Source organism: Cetorhinus maximus, chromosome 3 (assembly GCF_964194155.1).
Source record: "Cetorhinus maximus chromosome 3, sCetMax3.hap1.1, whole genome shotgun sequence".
In the NCBI taxonomy this organism is placed as follows: Eukaryota; Metazoa; Chordata; class Chondrichthyes; order Lamniformes; family Cetorhinidae; genus Cetorhinus; species Cetorhinus maximus.
In genome coordinates, this window is record NC_135881.1 from 38,740,258 (window position 1) to 38,761,462 (window position 21,205).

The window sequence follows — 21,205 nt, forward strand, 5'->3', positions numbered from 1 at the left end:
GAGAAGGTTGGTGTGGGTAATGGTATTGATATGGTGCACATGGACTTGCAAAAGGCATTTGATAAAGTACTGCACAACAGACTCATGAGCAAAGTTAAAGCTAATGGAATAAAGGGGATAATAGAAAAATGGATACTAAATTGGCTGAGTGACAGGAAACAGACTCTTGGTTAATGGATGTCGTTGGGACTGGAGGAAAGTTTATAGGCGAGTTCTCAGTGGTCGGTGTTGGGACTCCTACTCTTCCTGATATTGGTTAATGACCTAGGCCTTGGTGTACAGGGCACAATTTCAAAGTTTGCGGACAATACAAAACTTGGAAGTATTGTGAACTGTGAGGAGGATATTATAGAACTTCAGAAGGACATAGACAGGTTGGTGGAATGGGCGAGCAAATGGCAGATGAAATTTAATGCAGAGAATTATGAAGCGATTTATTTTGGTAGAAAGAATATAAAACAAAGGGTTGGATTGTGAAGTGGGTGCAGGAGAAGGAGGACCTCTACGTATACATACATAAATCAGTGAAGGTGGCAAGACAGGTTGAGAGTGCAGTTAAGAAAGCATGCAGCATCCTAAGCTTTATTAATGGGGGCATAGAGCAAGGTGGTAAACTTGGATAAAATACTGATTCGGCCTCAACTGGAGTATTGTGTGCAATTCTGTGTGCCACACTTTAGTAACCATGTAAAAGCATTGGACAAAGTGCAGGAAAACATCATGAGAGTGGTTCCAGGAAGGAGGAACTTCAGTTGCGGAGATAGATTGGAGAAATTGGGAATGTTTTCTTTGGAGAAGAGAAGATTCTCATGAACCTCAAAATCATGGTGGGCCTGGACAGAATAGATTGGGAAAAGCTTCTGCCATTGTTGGAAGGATTGAGAACCAATGGTGACACAAAGAAAATCTTTTTCATGCAGTGAGTGGTTAGGACCTGGAATGCAGTGCCTGAGTGTATGGTGGAGGCAATTTAAATCAAGGCATTCAAAAGGGAAACAAAGGCAGAAACAGAAAATGCTGGAACAACTCAGCAGGCCTGACAGCATCTCTGGGGAGAGAAATTGTATTGACGTTTTGAGCCTGTACAACCCTTCTTCAGAGCTACAGAAGTAGAAAAGGGAGTTGGGTGGGTAATTATATGGAAAAGGAGAAACTGCAGGCTTAAGAAGAGAAGGGCAGGGGGAGGAATGGCACGATTGTATTGCTCCTTCAGAAAGCCCGACACAGACACGAGGGCTGAATGGCCTCCTGTTGTATCCATTCTGTGGTTCTGAGATGCATTTAGCATCTCCCTTGGTCCTTCTCCCCATCCCCTACTAATTTGTATGGCACAATTGGGAATTAGCCTTATTTGGAGTAGCGCTGCTTTGTCATGTACGGTAAACAGACCAATAAAATGATGTGTAAATAGTCTTTTGTGTGGTTAACAGTTTTCATTGTGTAGGGTGATACTTAACAAAGAGAGACACCTAATAAAGAGTGAGGTGTAAAAGATGGAAGAATCCTTGCTGCCACATGATAATCGGTGGCTAGCTTCCTGGCTTGAAGTACTTTAATTAAGTTGAGGCACTTGTTCAAATGCCAAGAGCAATGCTGGTTATTTATCCAGTTCCTTTACCCTTAAATAGATGCTTGCAGTTGAACAAAGCTTATATGCATTCAGCTGTTATCTGGGGGATTGTTGCTCAAAAGGAATTCATATCTTGTGGCTTATACTCCAAACTACAACTAATACAGGAATTGTCCGGGTGACTTCCCCTGTATAATGTTTTTGTACACGAAGCAGTGAACACAAATAGTTGCTTTTGATGTGTGACAACAATGACAACTTGCATTTATATAGCACCTCTAATATTAGCATGCCTCCAAGTGCTTCACTGGAGCGCTATCAAATAAAATTCAACTTCAAGACATGTAAGAATTTATTAGGACAGTTGATCAAAAGCTTGGTTAAAGGTAGGATTTAAGGAGTGAGTCTTAAAGAAAGAGAGAGGGGTAGTGAGGTGGGGATGTTTATTGAGGAAATTCCAGGTCTTAAGTCCAGACAACTAAAGGCAGTGTCCCCAGTGGCAGTGATTAAAATCGGGGCCCTCAAGGGGCTGGATTTGGAGGGGTACAGATGGCTCAAAAGATCTTAACCTGCTACAAGTCCCATTCCCCTATCATCTTTGTACTTGCTGACCTTCATGGGTTCTATGATTTTAAAATTCTCATCCTTGTTTTTAAATCCCTCCATGGCCTTGCCTCTCCCTATCTCTGTAATCTTATCCAACCAACCCCACAATCCTCTGAGATATCTGTGCTCCTCTAATTCTGGCCTTTTTGTGCATTCCCAATTATAAATGTTCCACCACTGGGGCCTTGCCTTCAGTTGTCTAGACCACAAGCTCTGGGACTCCCTCCCTACCCCTCTCTGCCTCTCAATCTCTCTATCTCTCTTTCTCCTTAAAGATACTCCTTAAAGCCCACCTCTCTGACCTATTATCTCCTTATGTGGCTCAGTCTCACACTTGGTTTTATAATGTTCCTGTGAAGCTGCTTTGGGCATTTCATTGCATTAAAAGCATTATATAAGTATAAGCAGTTATTGTTCTAGGGCTAGAGGAGGTTATACAGATGGGGCGGGGGGAAACTGCAGAGCAACTTAAAACAAATATGAGAATTTTAAAATTGAGGGATTGCTGAACTGAGAGTCAATAGAAATCAGTGAGCAGAATGAGAAGAGGACTTGGTTTGGTGCGAGTTAGGGTGAGAGCAGAGTTTCCGGTAAGTTCGAGTTCATAGATGATGGAAGCTGGGAGACCAGGCAGAAGAGCATAAATATATTAGCAGGATTCAATAGTTCTCAAATATTGTGATATGTGCTAATAATCATTTAGGAATTGGTGGAGGGGGAGCAAGAGGAACACTTTAAATATTTATTTTCTATAAGCAGCTTGATAATAGACACCAAAATCTGTCCCAGTTGAATGAAGAAAATAATTTGTGCATCTAAATTGCTGTTCTTGTTCTTTAGCCAGTGTTCACATCAGAATAAAATAATTCACATCTTCACAAGGTCCAACTGCTCGAAGGACAGTGTAATGTATTTTTCATTTTGCCCTTTTTCTCTTCTGTCTTTAACCAAATGGCCTTTGTTTATCCATGAAACGAGACAGAATGTTTTGGGCAGGCAGCTCCGCTATAGAGAGCACCACAGTCAAGCCCGGGGTTGTCTTCGACTGCTGACCACACCTCAGGCATTCCAGTAAAAGCAGAATCACAGAATTTCTACGGTGCAGAAGGAGGCCATTCAGCCCATCGTGCCTGCACCGGCTCTCTGAGCATTTTAACTTAGTGCCAATCTCCTGCCTTTTCCCCATAACCCTGCACATTGTTTCCATTTAAATAATCATCCAATGCCCTCTTGAATTCCTGAGTTGAACCTGCCTCCACCACACTTCCAGGCAGTGCATTCCAAACCCTAACTACTCGCTGTGTGAAAAAGTTTTTTCTCACCTTGCATTTGCTTTTTTGCAAAACGCTTGAAAACTGTGCCCTCTGGTTCTCGATCCATTTACGAGCGGGAATAGTTTTTCCCTATCTAATCTGTCCAGACCCCTCATGATTTTTTGAAAACTTCTATGAAGTCTTCTCTTAGCCTTCTCCTCTCCAAGGAAAACAGTTCCAACTTCCGTCATAACTGAAGTGTCTCATCCCTGGAACCATTCTCATAAACCTCTTCTGCACTCTGTACAATGCATTCTCATCCTTCCTATAGTGTGATGCCCAGAACTGTGCACAATACTCCAGTTGAGGTCTAACCAGTGTATTATATAAGTTCATCAAAACTTCCTGCTCTTGCACTCTCTGCCCCTATTAATGAAGCCTAGAATACTGTATGCTTTAGAAACAGCTCTCTCTATCTGTCCTGCCACTTTTAATGACTTATGTACATATACACCCAGGTCTCTCTGCTCCTGCACACCCTTTAGAATGATATCGTTTATATATATCAGGAAAAGCAAGAGTCCCAATACCGACCCCTGGGGAACTCTACTACAAACCACCTTCTAACCCGAAAAATACCCATTAACCATTACCCTCTTTCCTACCCCTCAGCCAATTTTGTATCCATGTTGCTACTGTCCCTTTTATTCCATGACCTACAGCTTTCCTCACAAGTCTGTTGTGTGGCACTGTATCGAACGCCTTTTGGAAGTCCATATACACCACATCAATGGCCTTTCCCTCATCGACCATCTCTGTTACTGCTTCAAAAAACTTCAGTTAGTTAGACACGATTTTCCTTGAACAAATCCATGCTGACTTTTCCCAATCAATCCACATTTTTCCATGTGACTATTAATTCTATCTCAAATAATTGTTTCGAGAAGTTTCTCCACCACCGAAGTTAAACTGACTGATCTGTAACTGCAGGGCAGACCTTTACAACCCTTTTTGAACAAGGGAAGAATGTTGGCAATTCTCCAGTCCTCCGGTACCTCGCCCGAATCCAGGGAACATTGAAAGATTATTGCCAGTGCTTCTGCACTGTCTCACTTCTTTCAATATTCTTGGATGCATCTCATCCGGTCCCAGTGCCTTATCAACTTTACGTACCAACAGCTTTTCCAATACCACCTCCTTATCAATTTTAAACCCTTCTAGTGTCTGAGTTTCCTCCTCTGTCATCATGGCCTGGGCAGCACCTACCTAGTGGGTAAAGACAGATGCAAAGTATTCATTTAACACCTCAGACATGCCTCTTGTCTCCATGTGTAAATCCCTTTTATGATCCCTAATTGGCCATAACTCCTTTTACCACCCTTTTACTATTGATGTACTTATAGAATACTTTGGGATTTCCTTTTTATGTTAGCTGCCAGTCGTTTTTCATAATTCCTCTTTGCTTCTCATATTTGCTTTTTCACACCCCTTCTGCACCTTCTGCATTCAGCTTGGTTCCCAATTGCATTTGCTACCTGACACCTGTCATAAGCACACTTTTTCTTCTTAATTTCTATCTCCTTCGTCATCCAGGGAGCTCTGGATTTGTTTGTCCTACCCTTCCCTTTTGAGGGAACATACCTTGACTGTACCCACCTATCTCCTCTTTGAAGGTAGCCCATTGTTCAGCTACTGTTTTTCCCACCAACCTTTGGTTCCAGTCTATCCGGCCCATTGCTCCATTGAAGTCTGATCTGTGCCAGTTGATTATTCTCACTCTGGATTGACCAATGTCACTTTCCACAGTCATCCTGAACCTTATGATACAATGATCACTGACCCCTAAATGTTCCCCGACTGCCACTTGATCTACTTGGCCCACCTCATTCCCAAGAACCAGATCTAGCAGTACCTCCTTTCTTGTTGGACTAGGCACATACTACTGTCGGAAACTCTCCTGAACACAATCTCGGACCGCTTGTCCCTCACTGCCCTTTACACTACCACTGTCCCAGTCTATATACGGGTAATTAAAGCCCCCCATTATAACTCGTCTACGATGTTTACACCTCTCTGTAATTTCCTTGCTGATTTGCTCCTCTATCCTTCCCATTAGCTGGTAGTCTATATATTACACTGAGCAATGTAATTTCACCCTTCTTATTCCTTAGTTCTAGCCAAATCGACTCTGTCCTTGAATCTTCTGACGCGCCCTCTTTCTCTAGTACTGCAATACTCTCCTTAACGAAAAACGCCACCCCTCCTCCTTTTTCCCTTTCCTATTTTTTCTGAATACTTTGTAACCAGGAACATTTAGCACCCAAATCTGCCCTTCAATAAACCAAATCCCCATTATCACCACAACATCATAATCCCACAAGGCATTCTGTGCCTGTAACTCCCCAATTTTATTAACTATACTCCGTGCATTCACACACATGCAGTGCAACCCTGATCTAGACTTCATTACTTGCTCCCTTACTCCGACTCCATCTATTAACTTACTATTCTCTATTTTAGTACTATCTCCCTCTCCCAACATTCTGTGCACCCTGGTATGACTTTCTAACATTCTCTCCTGGTTCTCACACCCCTGCTGAGTTAGTTTAAACCATCCCCAGCAGCACTAGCAAAACAATCCATGAGGAACTCAGTTGGGCTCTGTTCAGATGCAACCCGTCAGCCTCGTACAGGTGCCATTTCTGCCAAAGCCAGCCCCAGTGTCCCAGGAATCTAAAGCCCTCCCTCCCTGCACCACCTTTCCAGCCACGCATTCATCTGCCTTATCCTTCTGTTTCTGTACTCACTTGCACTTGGCACTGGGAGTAATCCGGAGGTTACTACTTTAGACATCCCACTTGCTAATTTTCTACCTAGCTCCCTAAAGTCTGACTGCAGGACAACATCCCCCTTCCTACCTAAGTTGTTAGTATCAATGTAGACCATGACCTCTGTCTGTTTGCCCTCCCCCACGAGAATATCCTGCAGCCATTCTGTGAAATCCTTGACCCTAGCACCAGGGAGGCAAGAAACCACCCTGGAGTCACGTTGATGGCCACAGTCTGTCCCCCTAACTAAAGAATCCCCTATCAGTCCTGCCCTTCTACTCTTCTTCCTCCCCTCTGAACAGCTGGGCCACCCGTGGTGCCATGGGCTTGGCTGTTGCTGCACTCCTCAAGGATCCATCGCCCTCACTGATATCCAGAATGGAAAACCTTTTAGTGAGCGGTTAGTGGGAACTCCTGCACTATCTACCTGTTTCTCTTGGACTGTGTGGCGGTCACCCATTCCTATCTGCCTGCTTGTCCCTAATTTGCGGTGTGACCACCTCTCTGAATGCATAGTTCTCTGCCTCACAAATGCACCTCAGTGACTCCAGCCGCTGCTCAAGCTCTGAAACACAGAGCTCGAGCGTGTGCAGCCGGCGACACTTCCTGCACATGGATTCATCTGGGTCACGAGAAGTGTCCATATGCCACAGGACGGGCATTCCGCTTGGCTGAGCTGTGCTGCCATGCCTTAACCGTAAACATTTAAATCACTTTTTTGCTCAAACTGTAGTTACTTTTACTTACTTTAACCTTACTCTTGTACTGTTAACTATAAACTGCAGGTTAGTAGAAAGTATAAACTCTTCGCCCTTACTCGAACCAGCTCCCTCTCGTGTGCCTATAAATTCTTACTTTCCCTGTGCTTGTTTAGAAATTTACATTTCTGTACTCGGCCTGTTTTCAATTCCCAACTGTCTCTCCACTAGGCTGTTTTACCCCCGAACTCGCGCTGTTTTACCCCCCGAACTCGCGCTGTTTTACCCCCCCGAACTCGCGCTGTTTTACCCCCCGAACTCGCGCTGTTTTACCCCCCCGAACTCGCGCTGTTTTACCCCCCCCCGAACTCGCGCTGTTTTACCCCCCCGAACTCGCGCTGTTTTACCCCCCCGAACTCGCGTTGTTTTATCCAAGTAGAAAATTATTTTATAAAAACAAAAAACTACTGCGGAAGCTGGAAATCCAAAACAAAAACAGAATTACCTGGAAAAATTATTTTAGTTGGACCTAATTAATAAAACTTACCAAAAAGTACAGTTCCTACTTTATTGTAAACCTTATGAACAGAATACACCTTAAGCGCTTACCAGATACTCATCAGATACTCTCCAACCAATCAAATTGCTCCTTTCCTGTGATGTTGCAATTTGTTTTTTTTCACACTCCTTTCAAACGCAGCGCGGGCCGGTTCTAAGCAGCTGACAGGTCAGCCTCTCCGATTGCTGTTCCCGCAGGTGAGCCATTGATATTTATCAGGATCAGGACCTCCTGATTTTTCTCATGCACAGGCCTCGGGTTCTGAGGCAGATTGAGCACACTTATCGCCACTCCTCATGCATTTGGGTAACTTGGCACAGGCTGGGCAATGAACCCAAGACTGCCTGTTCTACCTTTCCAAGTAACATATTGTCTCTAGCTACTGAAAAATTGGGGAGCTCAAAACTACCCAAGAATTGATGCCATCCTTTGTTGTCATGGTAGGTACTTTGGTTTCTCCTCCCTCCTCTGTGTGGGTGACAATTTTGCCACTGTTTTGCTTAACACTTTTAGAACACATTTCTTAATTTGGATATTAGTTTGCGCAAGTTTAAGTTCAGATATGCTTGGTACATAGCCTTGGCAGTCATCAGGCCACCCACGTATGTTTTGGGTTCAGTTACAGTCCATTCACCTTCAGCCTTCAGTTGTGCCAGCTCTTTAGATTTTCTTTTTGTGTCCTTCTGAGCCTTTGCCAAAAATTGTGATGCAGCGCATTTGCTGGCATGGACCCTTTTGAAATGATAAGATTTCAAAGTATGTGAAACTTGTGCCAAGCTCAGTGATAGCTTTGGTTATTGGAAAGCTGCCTTGAAAACATCTATGACTCCAAGGGACAGTGAGTGCCAGGTCCACAAAGTACCAGACTTCTAACTGTTCGGCAGGGACTCAAATAGAGCAGGCATCACTTGTGGGAGTGATTGTTTATCGGAGTGACCAAGATGCACCTATTTAATAATGTTCGGCACCAACTTGTGTGTCCTTTGATTGTGTAAGGGTAAATAGCAATAAATCAAGAGAGCATAACTTTAAAGTAATCGTGAAGAATTAAAGAAAAGGCAAGAATAAATTTCTTATCCAAAGCAAATGCAATGTGAAATCCCCTATCACAAGGTACAGTTGAAGCAGAGTCTGTAACTATTAAATCATTACTTGCAAAAGCAGAGTATTAAACGGTATGGGAAATGAGCAGGAGAGTGAGATTCAACTTGAAATCAGAAAATGGTGGAAAGACTCGACAAGTCTGGCAGCATCTGTGGAGTGACATACAGAGTTAACCTTTCAGGTCGATGACTGGCTCATCGATAAAAATCGCTTCAGATATGATTGTCACTAGCTCTCCTCAAGCATTGTTTCCCATTTCACAGATTGCCCTAAGCACTCAGCTCCTGTTTTTTTTATTTAAAGCCGAACCTCAGTAGCTCTGCATGATCTAACTTCCTGTCTCCAGTCTTTCCTCGGGTTTTGGAGGGTGCCATCAGTGGCCAGCTTCTGCCAAAGCGGTTTGAATCCCTTCAATTTGACTTCTTGCCTGTTTAAAGTCACTAACCGCATTCTATGCAACTGTATTTTATTGTTTCATGCCCTTGTTGGCATCAGTGTGCACTTTAAAGCGATTAAGACTGCCACCCTTGCCACCTCTTTATGGTCCAGCCCTGTCAAACTACTCTCTATTGCCTCCTTTTCTATCTGTTTGATGCCAGCACATCTTCTGAATTGTCAGCTCCTCTCCATTAACTTCAATGTAACCTCTGATGTACCCATTGATTGGCTTCTTTCTTTCATCTATACGGTGTGCTGAGCAACATTATTGTTGAACATGCAGCTCACATTCACATGTAGGTCACTTATGATCAATTAAGTGTGTCCATCATCCCTGTCAGATTACAACTGTTGCATTATTTTTGGACTATCTGTTGAACAATTGGTTTGCGGCTATGGTACAGGAGGGCTAGTAATCTACAATCTGAGTTTAAATGTCAGCTGCATTCAACAAATCTGTTCATGTGCACTGGCAGCGGTGGGGGTTGGGAGGGGTAATATATTTGCGTGAATGCTGCAGGATTGTCATTAAAAACCCATCTGGTTCACTAATGTCCTTTGCCAAAGGACTCCAGTCCCATGTTACATGGTTAATCCTTAATGCATTCTGAAGCGGCCTACTAAACCACTTGGTTGTACAAAGAATTGCTTAGCGACGGATAATGAATGCATCCTTGTTGTCCACATTATGAGCAGAGGATGGAATGTCACTGGTTCTTTATGGTGAGAGATTCTTTGAGACTATTTCCTGAAGTGACTTCTCCTTGACGGTATTTGTATGTTCAGATTAGACCATATTCAACAGATAAAGTAGACCATCCATGTTCATTTAATATTGACCACCATCTTAAACTTGTATTTCTTTTTGATTTTGTTGTTCACTTAATTCTTTTTTCATTGAAGTTTTAAAAAAAAAACATGTTGGATAAGAATGTGATAAGAATGTAATTTAATTTTAATTTTAGGTTTAATTTGCTGTTTTATTTTCAGTGAAATCGCATTAAAACAAACCTATAGTTTTCTCCTAGTTATATGTCGGACTAAATATTCTGGCATTGACTTGAGATGCAAATAGGAGATTCGTGCCTGTTGGCTAGAAATGGCTGATGAATATTCTGTTGTCCTATGTCTGAAGAGAAAATGTGTCGGGCTGGTAATTTAATACTGTCTGCTACATGAGCTGAATCTGGCCCAGCCCCCTGTATTAACCCTCTTGAGATTACATTCTCAGTTAAATATCCTCTGGAAACCGAATATGATTTTCTTTTGCAAATACTAGAATGTAAACATAATTGGGTGTGGTGGAGTGGGGGGTGGGGGAGGGCAAATACAGAAGTATTTTAATACTGCTTACTGATGAGTTGTGCGTAAGACGGAAGAGAAAATGATGCTAGTGGACTAGGATGGATGTATTGTTGTCCACAATCCTCCTCCTAATATTTGCCATATGCACGAAGCACTTGCTGATTGAGCTGCAGTGATGTGTTACCGAAGCCCATTCCTGCAAAGTCAGGATAGCTTTGAGTAGCCTGTGATTGCTAATTCGAGCATACTTCCTTGATCCTTGTGAAAGCAAAAGCAGCTGCTTTATTGTTTTAGTATTTATTTTAAGAGTGTCTTGGTTTCACAGATAAACAACTCAAAAGTTATTTACTGTGAGGTGCACATACACTTCTGTGGGGGTAGCACTGTTATGAAAGATTTTGTGAGCCAAAAATAAATCCTTTCATTATTTTCTATTGATGTTTCTATTTTGACCTGGGTCAGGATTCTTAGACGTCTTTTAAAGCCTCTTTTACAAAATTCTGAGCTGAAACATCATCTATACAAACCAGCTTTCTTCTATTAAAAAACTGTTAACGTGTCAGTAAAGCAAATGCTACACAAGATGGACAGTATTCACTAGAACCTACCCAGTAGGCGGAAACCAGCAGCTTATTGTAGAGTCATTTAAATGTAAATGCATGCTTTTTTTTAATAGTGCAGCTTGACATAGCCAGTGAATGCTGTCATAGATTGGAACGGGCTATGGTATAATTAGCCTAACTGCCCTTGTGCATGCAATACATTTTAACATGGTATCTGTGTCATAATTTCAAGAGTAGTGTTCGGTTGAAACCAAGGAGTCTCCTAAAAATATGAGAGAATACTTGGTTGAAAGATTAAAGAGAAGTGTGTGGAGTGATGATTTTAAATTAAATAATTTAGTCCCCAATTGTTTTATTACAGTAGTGCAGTAATGTATTTAAGCTGGAGGAGCTGGTTATATTTCTTTGTGTTGTTAGACAAGGATTGGCAATGATCCCATTATTCCGAATTTAATAAATTCGGGTACAGTTGTGAGAAAAGAAAATATTTGTAATCCACAACATGTATTGTGGCTAACCTTAAGAACTAATCACAGTACCTAATTTGTAATTTCCCTGTATGGGATTATCAGAATATATTTCCCTGTGTGCCAATTTAAGAACCCTCTGCAAATTAGGTGAGGTGTTGATTTGTAGGGTATGAGTTTTTTTGATGTGATTCATCTTGTTAGCGCACTCGAACACAATCTCTGTCCTTTGCTCCCCAACCTTGGGATCCCTGAATGTTGTAATGGGCAGAAATCCAGGAGCAGAGGTCAGTGACTTGTGTACGTAAACTCTGTGTCATTGACCTCTGTTTCGTTTTCTGCTCAAACTTCAAACTGGTGTGAAGAGTTACTTATTTTTCAGAATCTAGCATCCTTAGCCATTGCCCTTGTACTTTGTATTTCCTTGTGAAGTATGCTGGCTTCAGTATGTTGTGTGCATTGATGAGGACTGGCATATGAACCCAAAGCACTTTATTCTCTCATCAAAATATGTTCTGTTGGAGGACCAACTTTTAATGTTTACTGGAAACCAAGGCAGAGTTGATTTTGATACTCACTCAGTGGAAGGCAACGCTGATTCTTAACCTTGCACTGGGGTTTTGGCTTAGATTATGCAATCAATCTAATGAACCAGAAGCAAAAATAGCAGCAATTGAACCAAGTTTCCAGGCAAAGAAATAACCTGAATTTATTTAGTGCCTTTCTTGCCAAAGCTTCACAGTTAATTAACTTGTTTACGTTTAACATTTCATGCATTTTTTTGAGGTAAATTTTACTTGACCTGTACTGTTCTCAGTGCATGGTAAAGAATTTATACACAGCATTTTAACTGCTAATGTTAACTCCTTGTTAATTTTTGACTATCATCATTCCACTGGTGCCATCATCCCGATAAGGGAAATTTGCCTTTTATCTGTTTGAGTCCTTTTGGTCTTTGCTAAGTATTCTATCGCCGAATTTAAAAGAGATACTCAGAATTGCAGTTTATCTCAAAATATATGTAAACAACACTTTTTGTAATATTTGTTTTCAGGCAACGTGCAGCCTAAAGTTATCTGATGAGATTCACCTCTTGCTGTCATTTCAATCTTGTCTTTTTTTTTGGTCTTTTTTTATTCTTTCATGGGATGTGAGGATTACTGGCTAGGACACCATTTATTGCCCATCCTGAATTGCCCTTGAGAAGCTGGTGGTGAGCCAGCACCTCGAACCACTCCAGTCCATGCAGTGTAGGTACACCTTCAGTGCTGTTTGGGAGTTCCAGGATCACCCAGCGGCAGTGAACGAATGGTGATAGAGTTCCAAGTCAGCATGGCGTGAGGATTGGAGGGGAACTTGTAGGTGGTGGTGTTCTCATGTGTCTACTGCTCTTGCCCTTCAGTGGTGGAGGCTGCATGTTTCAAAGGTGCTGTCGAAAGTGTCGCAGCAAGTTCTGTAGTGTATCGTGTATGTGTTTAGTAAAATAACAGTGAAAACTCAAGTTTGCTGTTGGAGGTTTCCTCCAGTCAACTTCTGTGGCTAATATTTCTTCCTCTTTCCATTAGGATCCAGGCTACTGGGTACAAGTGCATCGTTTGGAGCACAGTGATGGCGGCATCTTGGATCTTGATGACATCCTCTCTGATGTTGCTGATGATAAGGACCGAGTGAGTTTCTTGCAATTACTGTTTGCCTCCTTAATAATCTTGAGAATGGAATACAACGTTAAAAGTTTGGGGTACTATTTCTAATGTTTAGAAAATGTTTATGCCTGATATTACTGAGGGCTACATTGACATCATCTCTTGCAGATGGAAGGCTGCCAACCTAGATAGTTAATGTTGAACACCTACTGTGTTGGGGAAATAGACCTTGAATGAATAGATATTCTCAACTCTGAGACCAGGAGACCAGCGCCTCGTCTTAACTCGGCAGTCTGTTTCATCTCGGAGATGTACTGAAAGAAGTGCAATTGGCTTTGTCCTGCCTGGACTGCTCAGCTCTCTATTCCTATTGGAAGCGCATTTGTGATTAAGAGGAATTCAAGTTTGGTTGTGATTGCCCCTTGTTTTAAAAGACACCCACTGCCTATACCCACACATGAAGAAGGCTTCTGCTGCCTGTCTCCATTATGAGTTCTGACAGGAACTGGAGGAAACAAAAAGGTTCATATTTCTCTTTACCGTGAGGTTTCAAGAAATTAGGGGTAACTGGGGAAAGGGAAAAAGATTGAACACAACAATATGGGTGAATATAAAAGCAGAAGATGCTGAATGCACTCAGTGGGTTAGGCAGCATCTGTGTTGAGAGGAAGGATGGATTAAAGTTTGAGGCCAGAGGACCAGAGCCCTCTAAGTAAACAGCCTCTATAGGATTGAGGCAACTAGTGGGAGGAAGCAGGCATTACATCCCTTTTCCAGTGTTCTTTCACTAGTTGTGACCGGTTTACGTACAACTCCCTTATTCAACAAATTGGTAGTTTATTACCGATAGCTGGAGGTGCATTGTACAATGTGCTGTAATGCCCAGATTTGGGCTTTCAAATCCTTTGCTTTCACAATGAAAATATTTGGCTGTTGGTAAAGTTGGCATAAAGTAACTTTTTCCAAAGACCTAATACTTATTGGCTGCTGAAATAAAACAGAAAATGCTGGAAAAACTCAGCAGATCTGACAGCATCTGTGGAGAGAGAAACAGACTTCATGTTTCGAGTCCGTAAGACTTTTCAGATCAAACTATTTAGTCACTCTCACTGTTGTTAATGTTACTTTGCTATTGTGTAATGGGTCACATGAGAAATTTTCATGCAGCTAACTGCTCTGTAGATTAATATTTTTAACTTGGATTTCTGTTAAATGTCATGAGGTGAGACATTACAATACTATCTCAGCCTGAAAAATACATAGTATCACAAATTTAGATTCTGATTCTGGAGAGAGCGTTTTGAGCTCTAAGACTAGAATGGAGTGGTGGTGATTACAGATCTATTATTGTAATGTTTGCTCACCATGAATATCTGCAATTTAAGACGCTAATGTGGGGTGCGGATTTTTTTTTTGGTTAAAGGGTTCTCTTTGAACATCATAGTTATTTCTAGTAAAAGCAATCTCTTCTATAACGGAAGTGGATGTTTGCCCCCTTTCCGCTCCTTTTAACATCCTTGTTGATTGCCCAGTAAGCCTCATCTCAAGTTCCTCCAAAGAATCCTCCCTTTAATTCCTCCTTCAGCCTCTGCACTGAGTGATGACACATCCTCAGTGATTTCAGTTCCCTTTGCTAGCTCTCGAAAGTTAGGGCTCCCTCTCCATAGAAAATTTTCAATTTGTATATGCAGCCACTTATTTGGCTTTGCCATTTTCTGTGGCCTCACTGATTTAGATCATCAATGAGGCTATCTAGAACTACTTCTTCATAGTCCTCATTTTCTGCATTCCCTTACCTGCTGTTGATGCCACTTTCTTCTGCGTACAATAACTGGGGTGGGTGGTGGGGGGGAGTGGGTAGGAGAGGGGGGGAGCCCCCAACTTGCTTCTCATCTCTCAACTATTTAGCATTTACTCCTCCGTTCGTTATGACACATCTGGAGCTGTTGCTCTGCATGATCACTGCCTCGCATCCCATCCCAGCAAAGCTTTTGCCAGCCACCTCCCAACTCATGTTGGCACATAACTTAACTCCAAGTCCAAAGGGACCAAACTTGAGTGCAATTGATGTACAGTGTGCTGAGGCATCCATTGCCAAATCACATTGCCGTGTACTAGGCTTTGGAATTCTCTACTCAAACTGCATAAGATTTGTATTATTTTGTTTTGGAAAACATTTACTTGATTATCATGATGTAATTTTCAAAGCAGTCATGAGAGATGCACATATTTGGGAATTTTCCCTTAAAACAGATTTGTTGATGGAGAACTGATGTTAAATTTAATAATATTTGTTATTCCTGGTGACCATCAGCTTGGCCATAAATTGCAGTGTATGGAGCTTTGTAGTGTTTTGAACTGTCATGCAAATAGCAATGTTCAGACTTACAAAGGCACAGGTGTGGAAGGATGCATTGCACGATAGCCAAGGAATTAGTTTTTTTACATGAATAGGACTAAAATTGTTTTTTTAAAGTAAAAAGTGGCATAGGCAGGTTAGCACAAGAAAACTATAATCCGTTTCACCATTCAACAGTTTTATTTAGATTTCAGAATAGTTCTGCTACTCCGCCCCTTTCCGGTTTAACTTCATTCTTCATGAAACGCAAGAAAGATTTCTGAGGTGAAAACCTCGACTTTGTTCAAAAAGCATATAAGTGCTGTGATGAGGGGTCTTGAAGGAATTTTTCGATGGATTAACTAAATTGGGCTGAATAGTTTTCCTTATTTGTAGCTATCTTGTGGTTTCATGGGCATTGGTGGTTCTCTGATAACTTGCCCAGATAATAATTCTACATTTGAGTCTTAAAAGGTTGTAGGGAACAATTATTTTCACCTCATGTCCTGGGGTTGCTGGATATTGATCTGATATGTGAACCCTTGTGATATTTTCCCAATTAGCCTGTAGATGCGGAAGGAAGTTGCACTGTATTTGTTGAGGCTCACTAACTCGGCATGGACCAAGGATTGGATTTGGGGCCTTCCTGGTTGTCTGGTTTACTTACACAGTTGCAAGTAATCATTGATGTGTATGTGTCTGTGTACGATTTCACTGAGGACAATTGCATTCAAAATGTTTGAACTAAGAAGTTGTACTTGTCCCCATCATAGATTTCAATGAACCTTTAAAATTCAGAGCAAGAGAAAGTCTTAAAATTCTATTAAATAATTGAACTGCATGATATAAAAATGCTAATTATTACCTCTGGCAGGTCATGTGTTTATCACATTTTGCATACTTTCCAACATAGAATTTTAAAAAATAAGTTAATTAAAATAATTACAGAGAAATGTTTACTAAACAAGTAGTTGGAGTGATTTTTGAGTACGATTTTTAATTACTTTGATTTTCAGCAATATCTTGTATCGTTGATCATTTATTTTCTGCAGCCTCTGTAGAAGCTGGGTGACTGAGTGAATCCTTTCCCACACATGGAAGGAATAATAATTTCCCATTATTATTAATGGAAAATAATAAAATTGGGGACACTGGTTTCTCCCCTCTCCTTTTGATCAAAGATTTTTGATAATTAATGGCATTTTGAAGGATAAGAAAGTGAAAACGAGAGCCCACAATAATTATATTGACCCATAATTGTCCGTTGGATTTTTCTTAAAAATGATATGATCCTAGGATCTTAAACGAGTGATCACAGAATGCAGTGCATTTACTAGAGAATAAGAAACCGCCGACTGACTATAGTGCAGATGCCATTCAAGTGGAAGAAGTGAATAAGAATGTGGTAATGAGAGGGGACAGGATAGTCAGGTGGATAGACCCTGTTCTCCCTAGCTGCAACCAGGAGCTCTAAAGATTGTGTTGCCTGCTTGGTGCCAAGGTTTAGGACATGTCCTCATGGCTGGAGATAAACTTTGAGTGGGAGGGCGAGGATCCAGTCGTTGTGATCCGCATAGGAACCAACAACATAAATACAACTAGGAATGATGTTCTGCTAAGAGTCTTTGAAAGGTTAGGGTCAAAATTAATTGCAGAATATCAAACATAATCATCCTTGGATTGTTACCTGAGCCACATGCCAAATGGCATAGGGTCATGCAGATTTGAGAATTAAACGCATGGCTCAAAGAGTGGAAAGAAAGGGTTTCGATCTTGGAGTAATGGCACCAGTACTCAGGAAAGAGAGAGCTGTTCTGTTGGGTTGGGCTTCACTTAAACTGGGCTGGAACAAGTGTCCTGGCAAACCACATAAGTTGGGGCTTTACAGAGTAGGGAGGATGGAGGGGTTGGGGTGGGAGGATGTTGGTGTGCATGCACAGGGTTCAGATGAAAGGAGATTTGGACATCCAAAGAGCAAAGTCAAGGCAGCAGAACAGTGAAAAGATGTGGGTAAATGCAAGCCGAATGGGACAAGAAGGGACAGAGTTTAACAATAATTGTGCAGCAGTGAGTAATGTCCAGACAGGGATTAGTAGTAAAAAAAGAAATTATTGAACTGTGCTTTTTTTATTCTTTCATGAGAGGTGGGCATCGCTGGCAAAGCCAGCATTTGTAGCCCTTCCTTAATTGCCCTTGAACTGAGTGACTTGCTAGGCCATTTCAGAGGGCAGTCATGAGTCAACCACATTGCTGTGGGCCTGGAGTCACAGCTAGGCTAGAGCAGGTAAGGGTGGCAGATTTCCTTTCCTAAAGGACCTCGATGAACCAGATGATAGTTTCAGGGTCACGATCACTGAGGCGAGTTTTTAATTCCTGATTTTAATTGAATTTAAATTCCACCTGCTGCCATGGTGGGATTTGAATCCACGCCCCAGAATCAGCCTAAGCATCTGGATTACTAGTCCAGTGACATTGCCACTGTCTGTCCCGAAACAAAGGCAATCTAATACTTGCGGGGAACTTAAGTCTTCATGTTGACTTGACCAATCTAATTGGAAATGATGGTTTAGAAGATGAGTTAGTAAATGTTTTCGTGACAGTTTCCTGGAACAATATATTTTGGAACCACTGAGGGCTAAAGCAATTTTAGGTCTTGAATTTTGCCCTGAGGCAGGGTTAATTAGTAACCATAGTAAAAGACCCACTCGGCTAAAGTAATCATAATAATTCGACATTAAGTTTGAAGATGGCATACTCCAATCATAAACAAGAAACTTAAACAAAAGCAATGACATAGGTATGAGGGGAATGCTGCCTAAGGTTGATTGGGTAAACAGACTGAAAGGTCTGGCCGTAAATAAACAGTGGGAAACTTTTAAAGAAACAATTCAAAATATGCAAAAAAAAATACATTCCACTGAAAAACAAAAACTCTGTTTAAAAAAAAAAGACCCATCCGAGGCTAACTCAGGAAGCTCAGAACAGCATTGGATTAAAAGAAGAGTCTTATAATATGGCAACGAATAGCGGTAAGTCTGCGAATTAGGAGTGCTTTAGAAACCAGCAAAGGGCCACCAAAAAGCTGATGATAAGGGATAAAATAGAATATCGGAGCAAACTATTCAGGAATATAAAACAGATTGTAAGAGCATTTACAACTATAATAAGGAAAAGAGGATTTAAAAAAAGGAAAAATATGCATTGATCCCTTAGAAGCAGAGACAGGAGAAATTATTATGGGGAATGAGGAAATGGCAGAGATGTTGAACAAATATTTTGTGTCTGCCTTCACAGTAGACGACGCATGTTACATTGTGGAAATAGGGGATAACCTAGGTGTAAAAAGACTGAGGAAATTAATGTCAGCAGAGAAAAGGCTTTTTTCTATCACGGGATTTCTGTCACTGGCTAGGCCATCATTTATTGCCCATTCCTAATTGCCCTTGAGAAGTGAGCTGCTGCCCTGAACCGCTGCAGTCCATGTAGTGTAGGTACATCCACAGTGCTGTTAGGGAGGGAGTTCCAGGATTTTGACCCAGTGATAGAGAAGGAATGGTGATAAGAGTTCCAAGTCAGGATGGTGTGTGATTAGTAGGGAACTTGCAGGTCGTGGTGTTTCCAGACATTTGCTGCCCTTGTCCTTCTAGGTGAGAGAGGTTGTGAGTTTGGAAGGTGCTATTGAAGGAGCCTTGATGAGTTACTGCAGTGCATCTTGTGGATGGTACACGCTGCTGCTACCATGCATCAGTGGTGGAAGGAGTGAATGTTTAAGGTGGTGGATGGGGTGCCAATCAAGTGGGCTGCTTTGTCCTGACTGGTGTTGAGCTTCTTGTGTGTTGTTGGAGCTGCTTTCATCCAGGCAAGTGGGAAGTATTCCATAACACTCCTGAATTGTGCCTTGCAGATGGTGGACAGGCTTTGGAGAGTCAGGACGTGAGTTACTTGCCTTAGAATTCCCAGCCTCTAACCTGCCCTTGTAGCCACAATGTTCATGTGTTCAGTTTCTGGTCTACGGTAACCCTCAGGATGTTGAGAGGAGGGCATTCAACGATAGAAATGCCATTGAATGTCAAGGGGAAATATTAGATTCTCTCTTGTTGGAGATCAACATTGCCTGGCACTTGTGTGGGGCGAATCTTACTTGCCACTTATCAGCTCAGGCCAGAATGTTGTCCAGATCTTGCTGCATATGGACACATGTGCCTCAGTATCTGAAGTGAAACTGGAGGAACTTAAGCCTGACAAATCCCCATACCCTTCCCCCAAATGCTGGGGTTCTAAAAGAAATAGCTGCAGAGATAATGGATGCTCAGGCTTTGATTTTCCAATGTGACATCTCAAGAAAGGAGCAAGGGAGTGTAAGCTGGAAACCACAGGCCAGTTCAGCTGACATCTGTCATCTATTATTAAGAAAATCTTAACACACTTAGAAAATCATAGCATGATCAGACAAAATCAACATGATGTTACAAAAGGAAATTGTGTTTGACAAATTTATTTTTAAGTTTTTTTGAGGCTGTAACTAGTCGGATAGATAAGGGAAACCAGTAAATGTCATAGACATGGATTTCAAAAAGACATTCAGTTGCTACTCAAAAGGTCAATAGGCAGGGCAAGGGCCCATGGAGTTGGGGGTAATATTTTTGCATGGATAGAGGATTGGTTAATGGGCAGGAAACGACTAGGAATAAATGGGGATTTCTCAAGTTGGCAGGCTCTGGCTAGTGTAGTGCTGCAAGGCTCAATGCTGGGGCCTCAGCTATTCACATTCTATATTAATGACTTGGGCGAAGATGATACAAAGCTAAGTGGAAATGTAAGCTATGAGGAGTAGAGATGATGGTGTAATGGTAATGTCATTGGGCTAGTAATATAGAGGCTCAGGCCAACGCTCTGGTAACATGGGTTCACCAGGACAGCTGATGCAGTTTAAATTCAATTAATAAACCTGGAATTAAAAGCTGGTCTCAGTAATTGGTGGGCAATCGCTGCAGGAGTTCTTCAGGGTCGTGTCCATCTTCAGTTGCTTCATCATTAACCTTCCCTCCATCATAAGAACATAAGAAATAGGAGCAGGAGTAGGCCATTCAGCCCCTCAAGCCTGCCCCATCATTCAATAAGATCATGGCTGATCTGCCCGTGGTCTCAACTCCTCTTTCGTGCCAGCTGCTCATAGCCCTCAACTCCCCGATATAACTCTGTGGGGTAGAGAATTCCAAACATTCACTACCCTCTGAGAGAAGAAATTCCTTTGCATCTCAGTTTTAAATGTGTCCTCTCATCCTGTAACTATGTCCCTTAGTTTTAGATTCCCTTCACGAGTGGAAACATCTTCTCAACACCTGCCCTGTCAAACCCCCTCAGAACCTTGAACGCTTCAAGAAGAGTACCCTTCATTCTTCTAAACTCTAATGAATAAAGGCCTAACCTGTTTAGCCGTTCTGCATAAGTCAACCCCTTCATCCCAAGAATCAGCCTAGTGAATCTCTTTTGAGCTGCCTCCAATATCAGTATATCCTTTCTTTACGGGGACCAAAACTGCAAACAGTACTCCAGGTGCAGCCTCACCCACATCCTGTACAGTTGTAACAAGGCTTCACTATTTTTAAACTCCAACCCCCTAGCAAAATTCAATTTGCCGCCTTGATTTCTTGCTGCACCTGCGTAGTAACTTTGCGTGTTTCATGCACAAGAACACCCAGATCCCCCTGTGCTGCACTTCTATGGAATCTCTCTCCATTTAAATAATAGTCTGCCTTTTGATTTATCCTAAAGTGCATGACCTCAAACTTTCCTACATTAAACTCCATTTGCCAAGTTTTTTGCCACTCAC

General features: G+C 41.8%; 1 protein-coding gene across 7 annotated transcripts in view; it reads left to right on the forward strand.

The window, feature by feature from the left end:
* The window catches only part of pard3aa (par-3 family cell polarity regulator alpha, a), an 815,271-nt gene that overhangs the window by 136,220 nt on the left and 657,846 nt on the right, over positions 1 to 21,205 (forward strand). For all 7 annotated transcript variants that reach the window (XM_078537538.1, XM_078537552.1, XM_078537545.1 and 4 more), the window contains exon 2: positions 12,957 to 13,058. In XM_078537538.1, the coding sequence (XP_078393664.1) occupies positions 12,957 to 13,058 (102 nt within the window). The remainder of the gene's footprint in view (positions 1 to 12,956; positions 13,059 to 21,205) is intronic.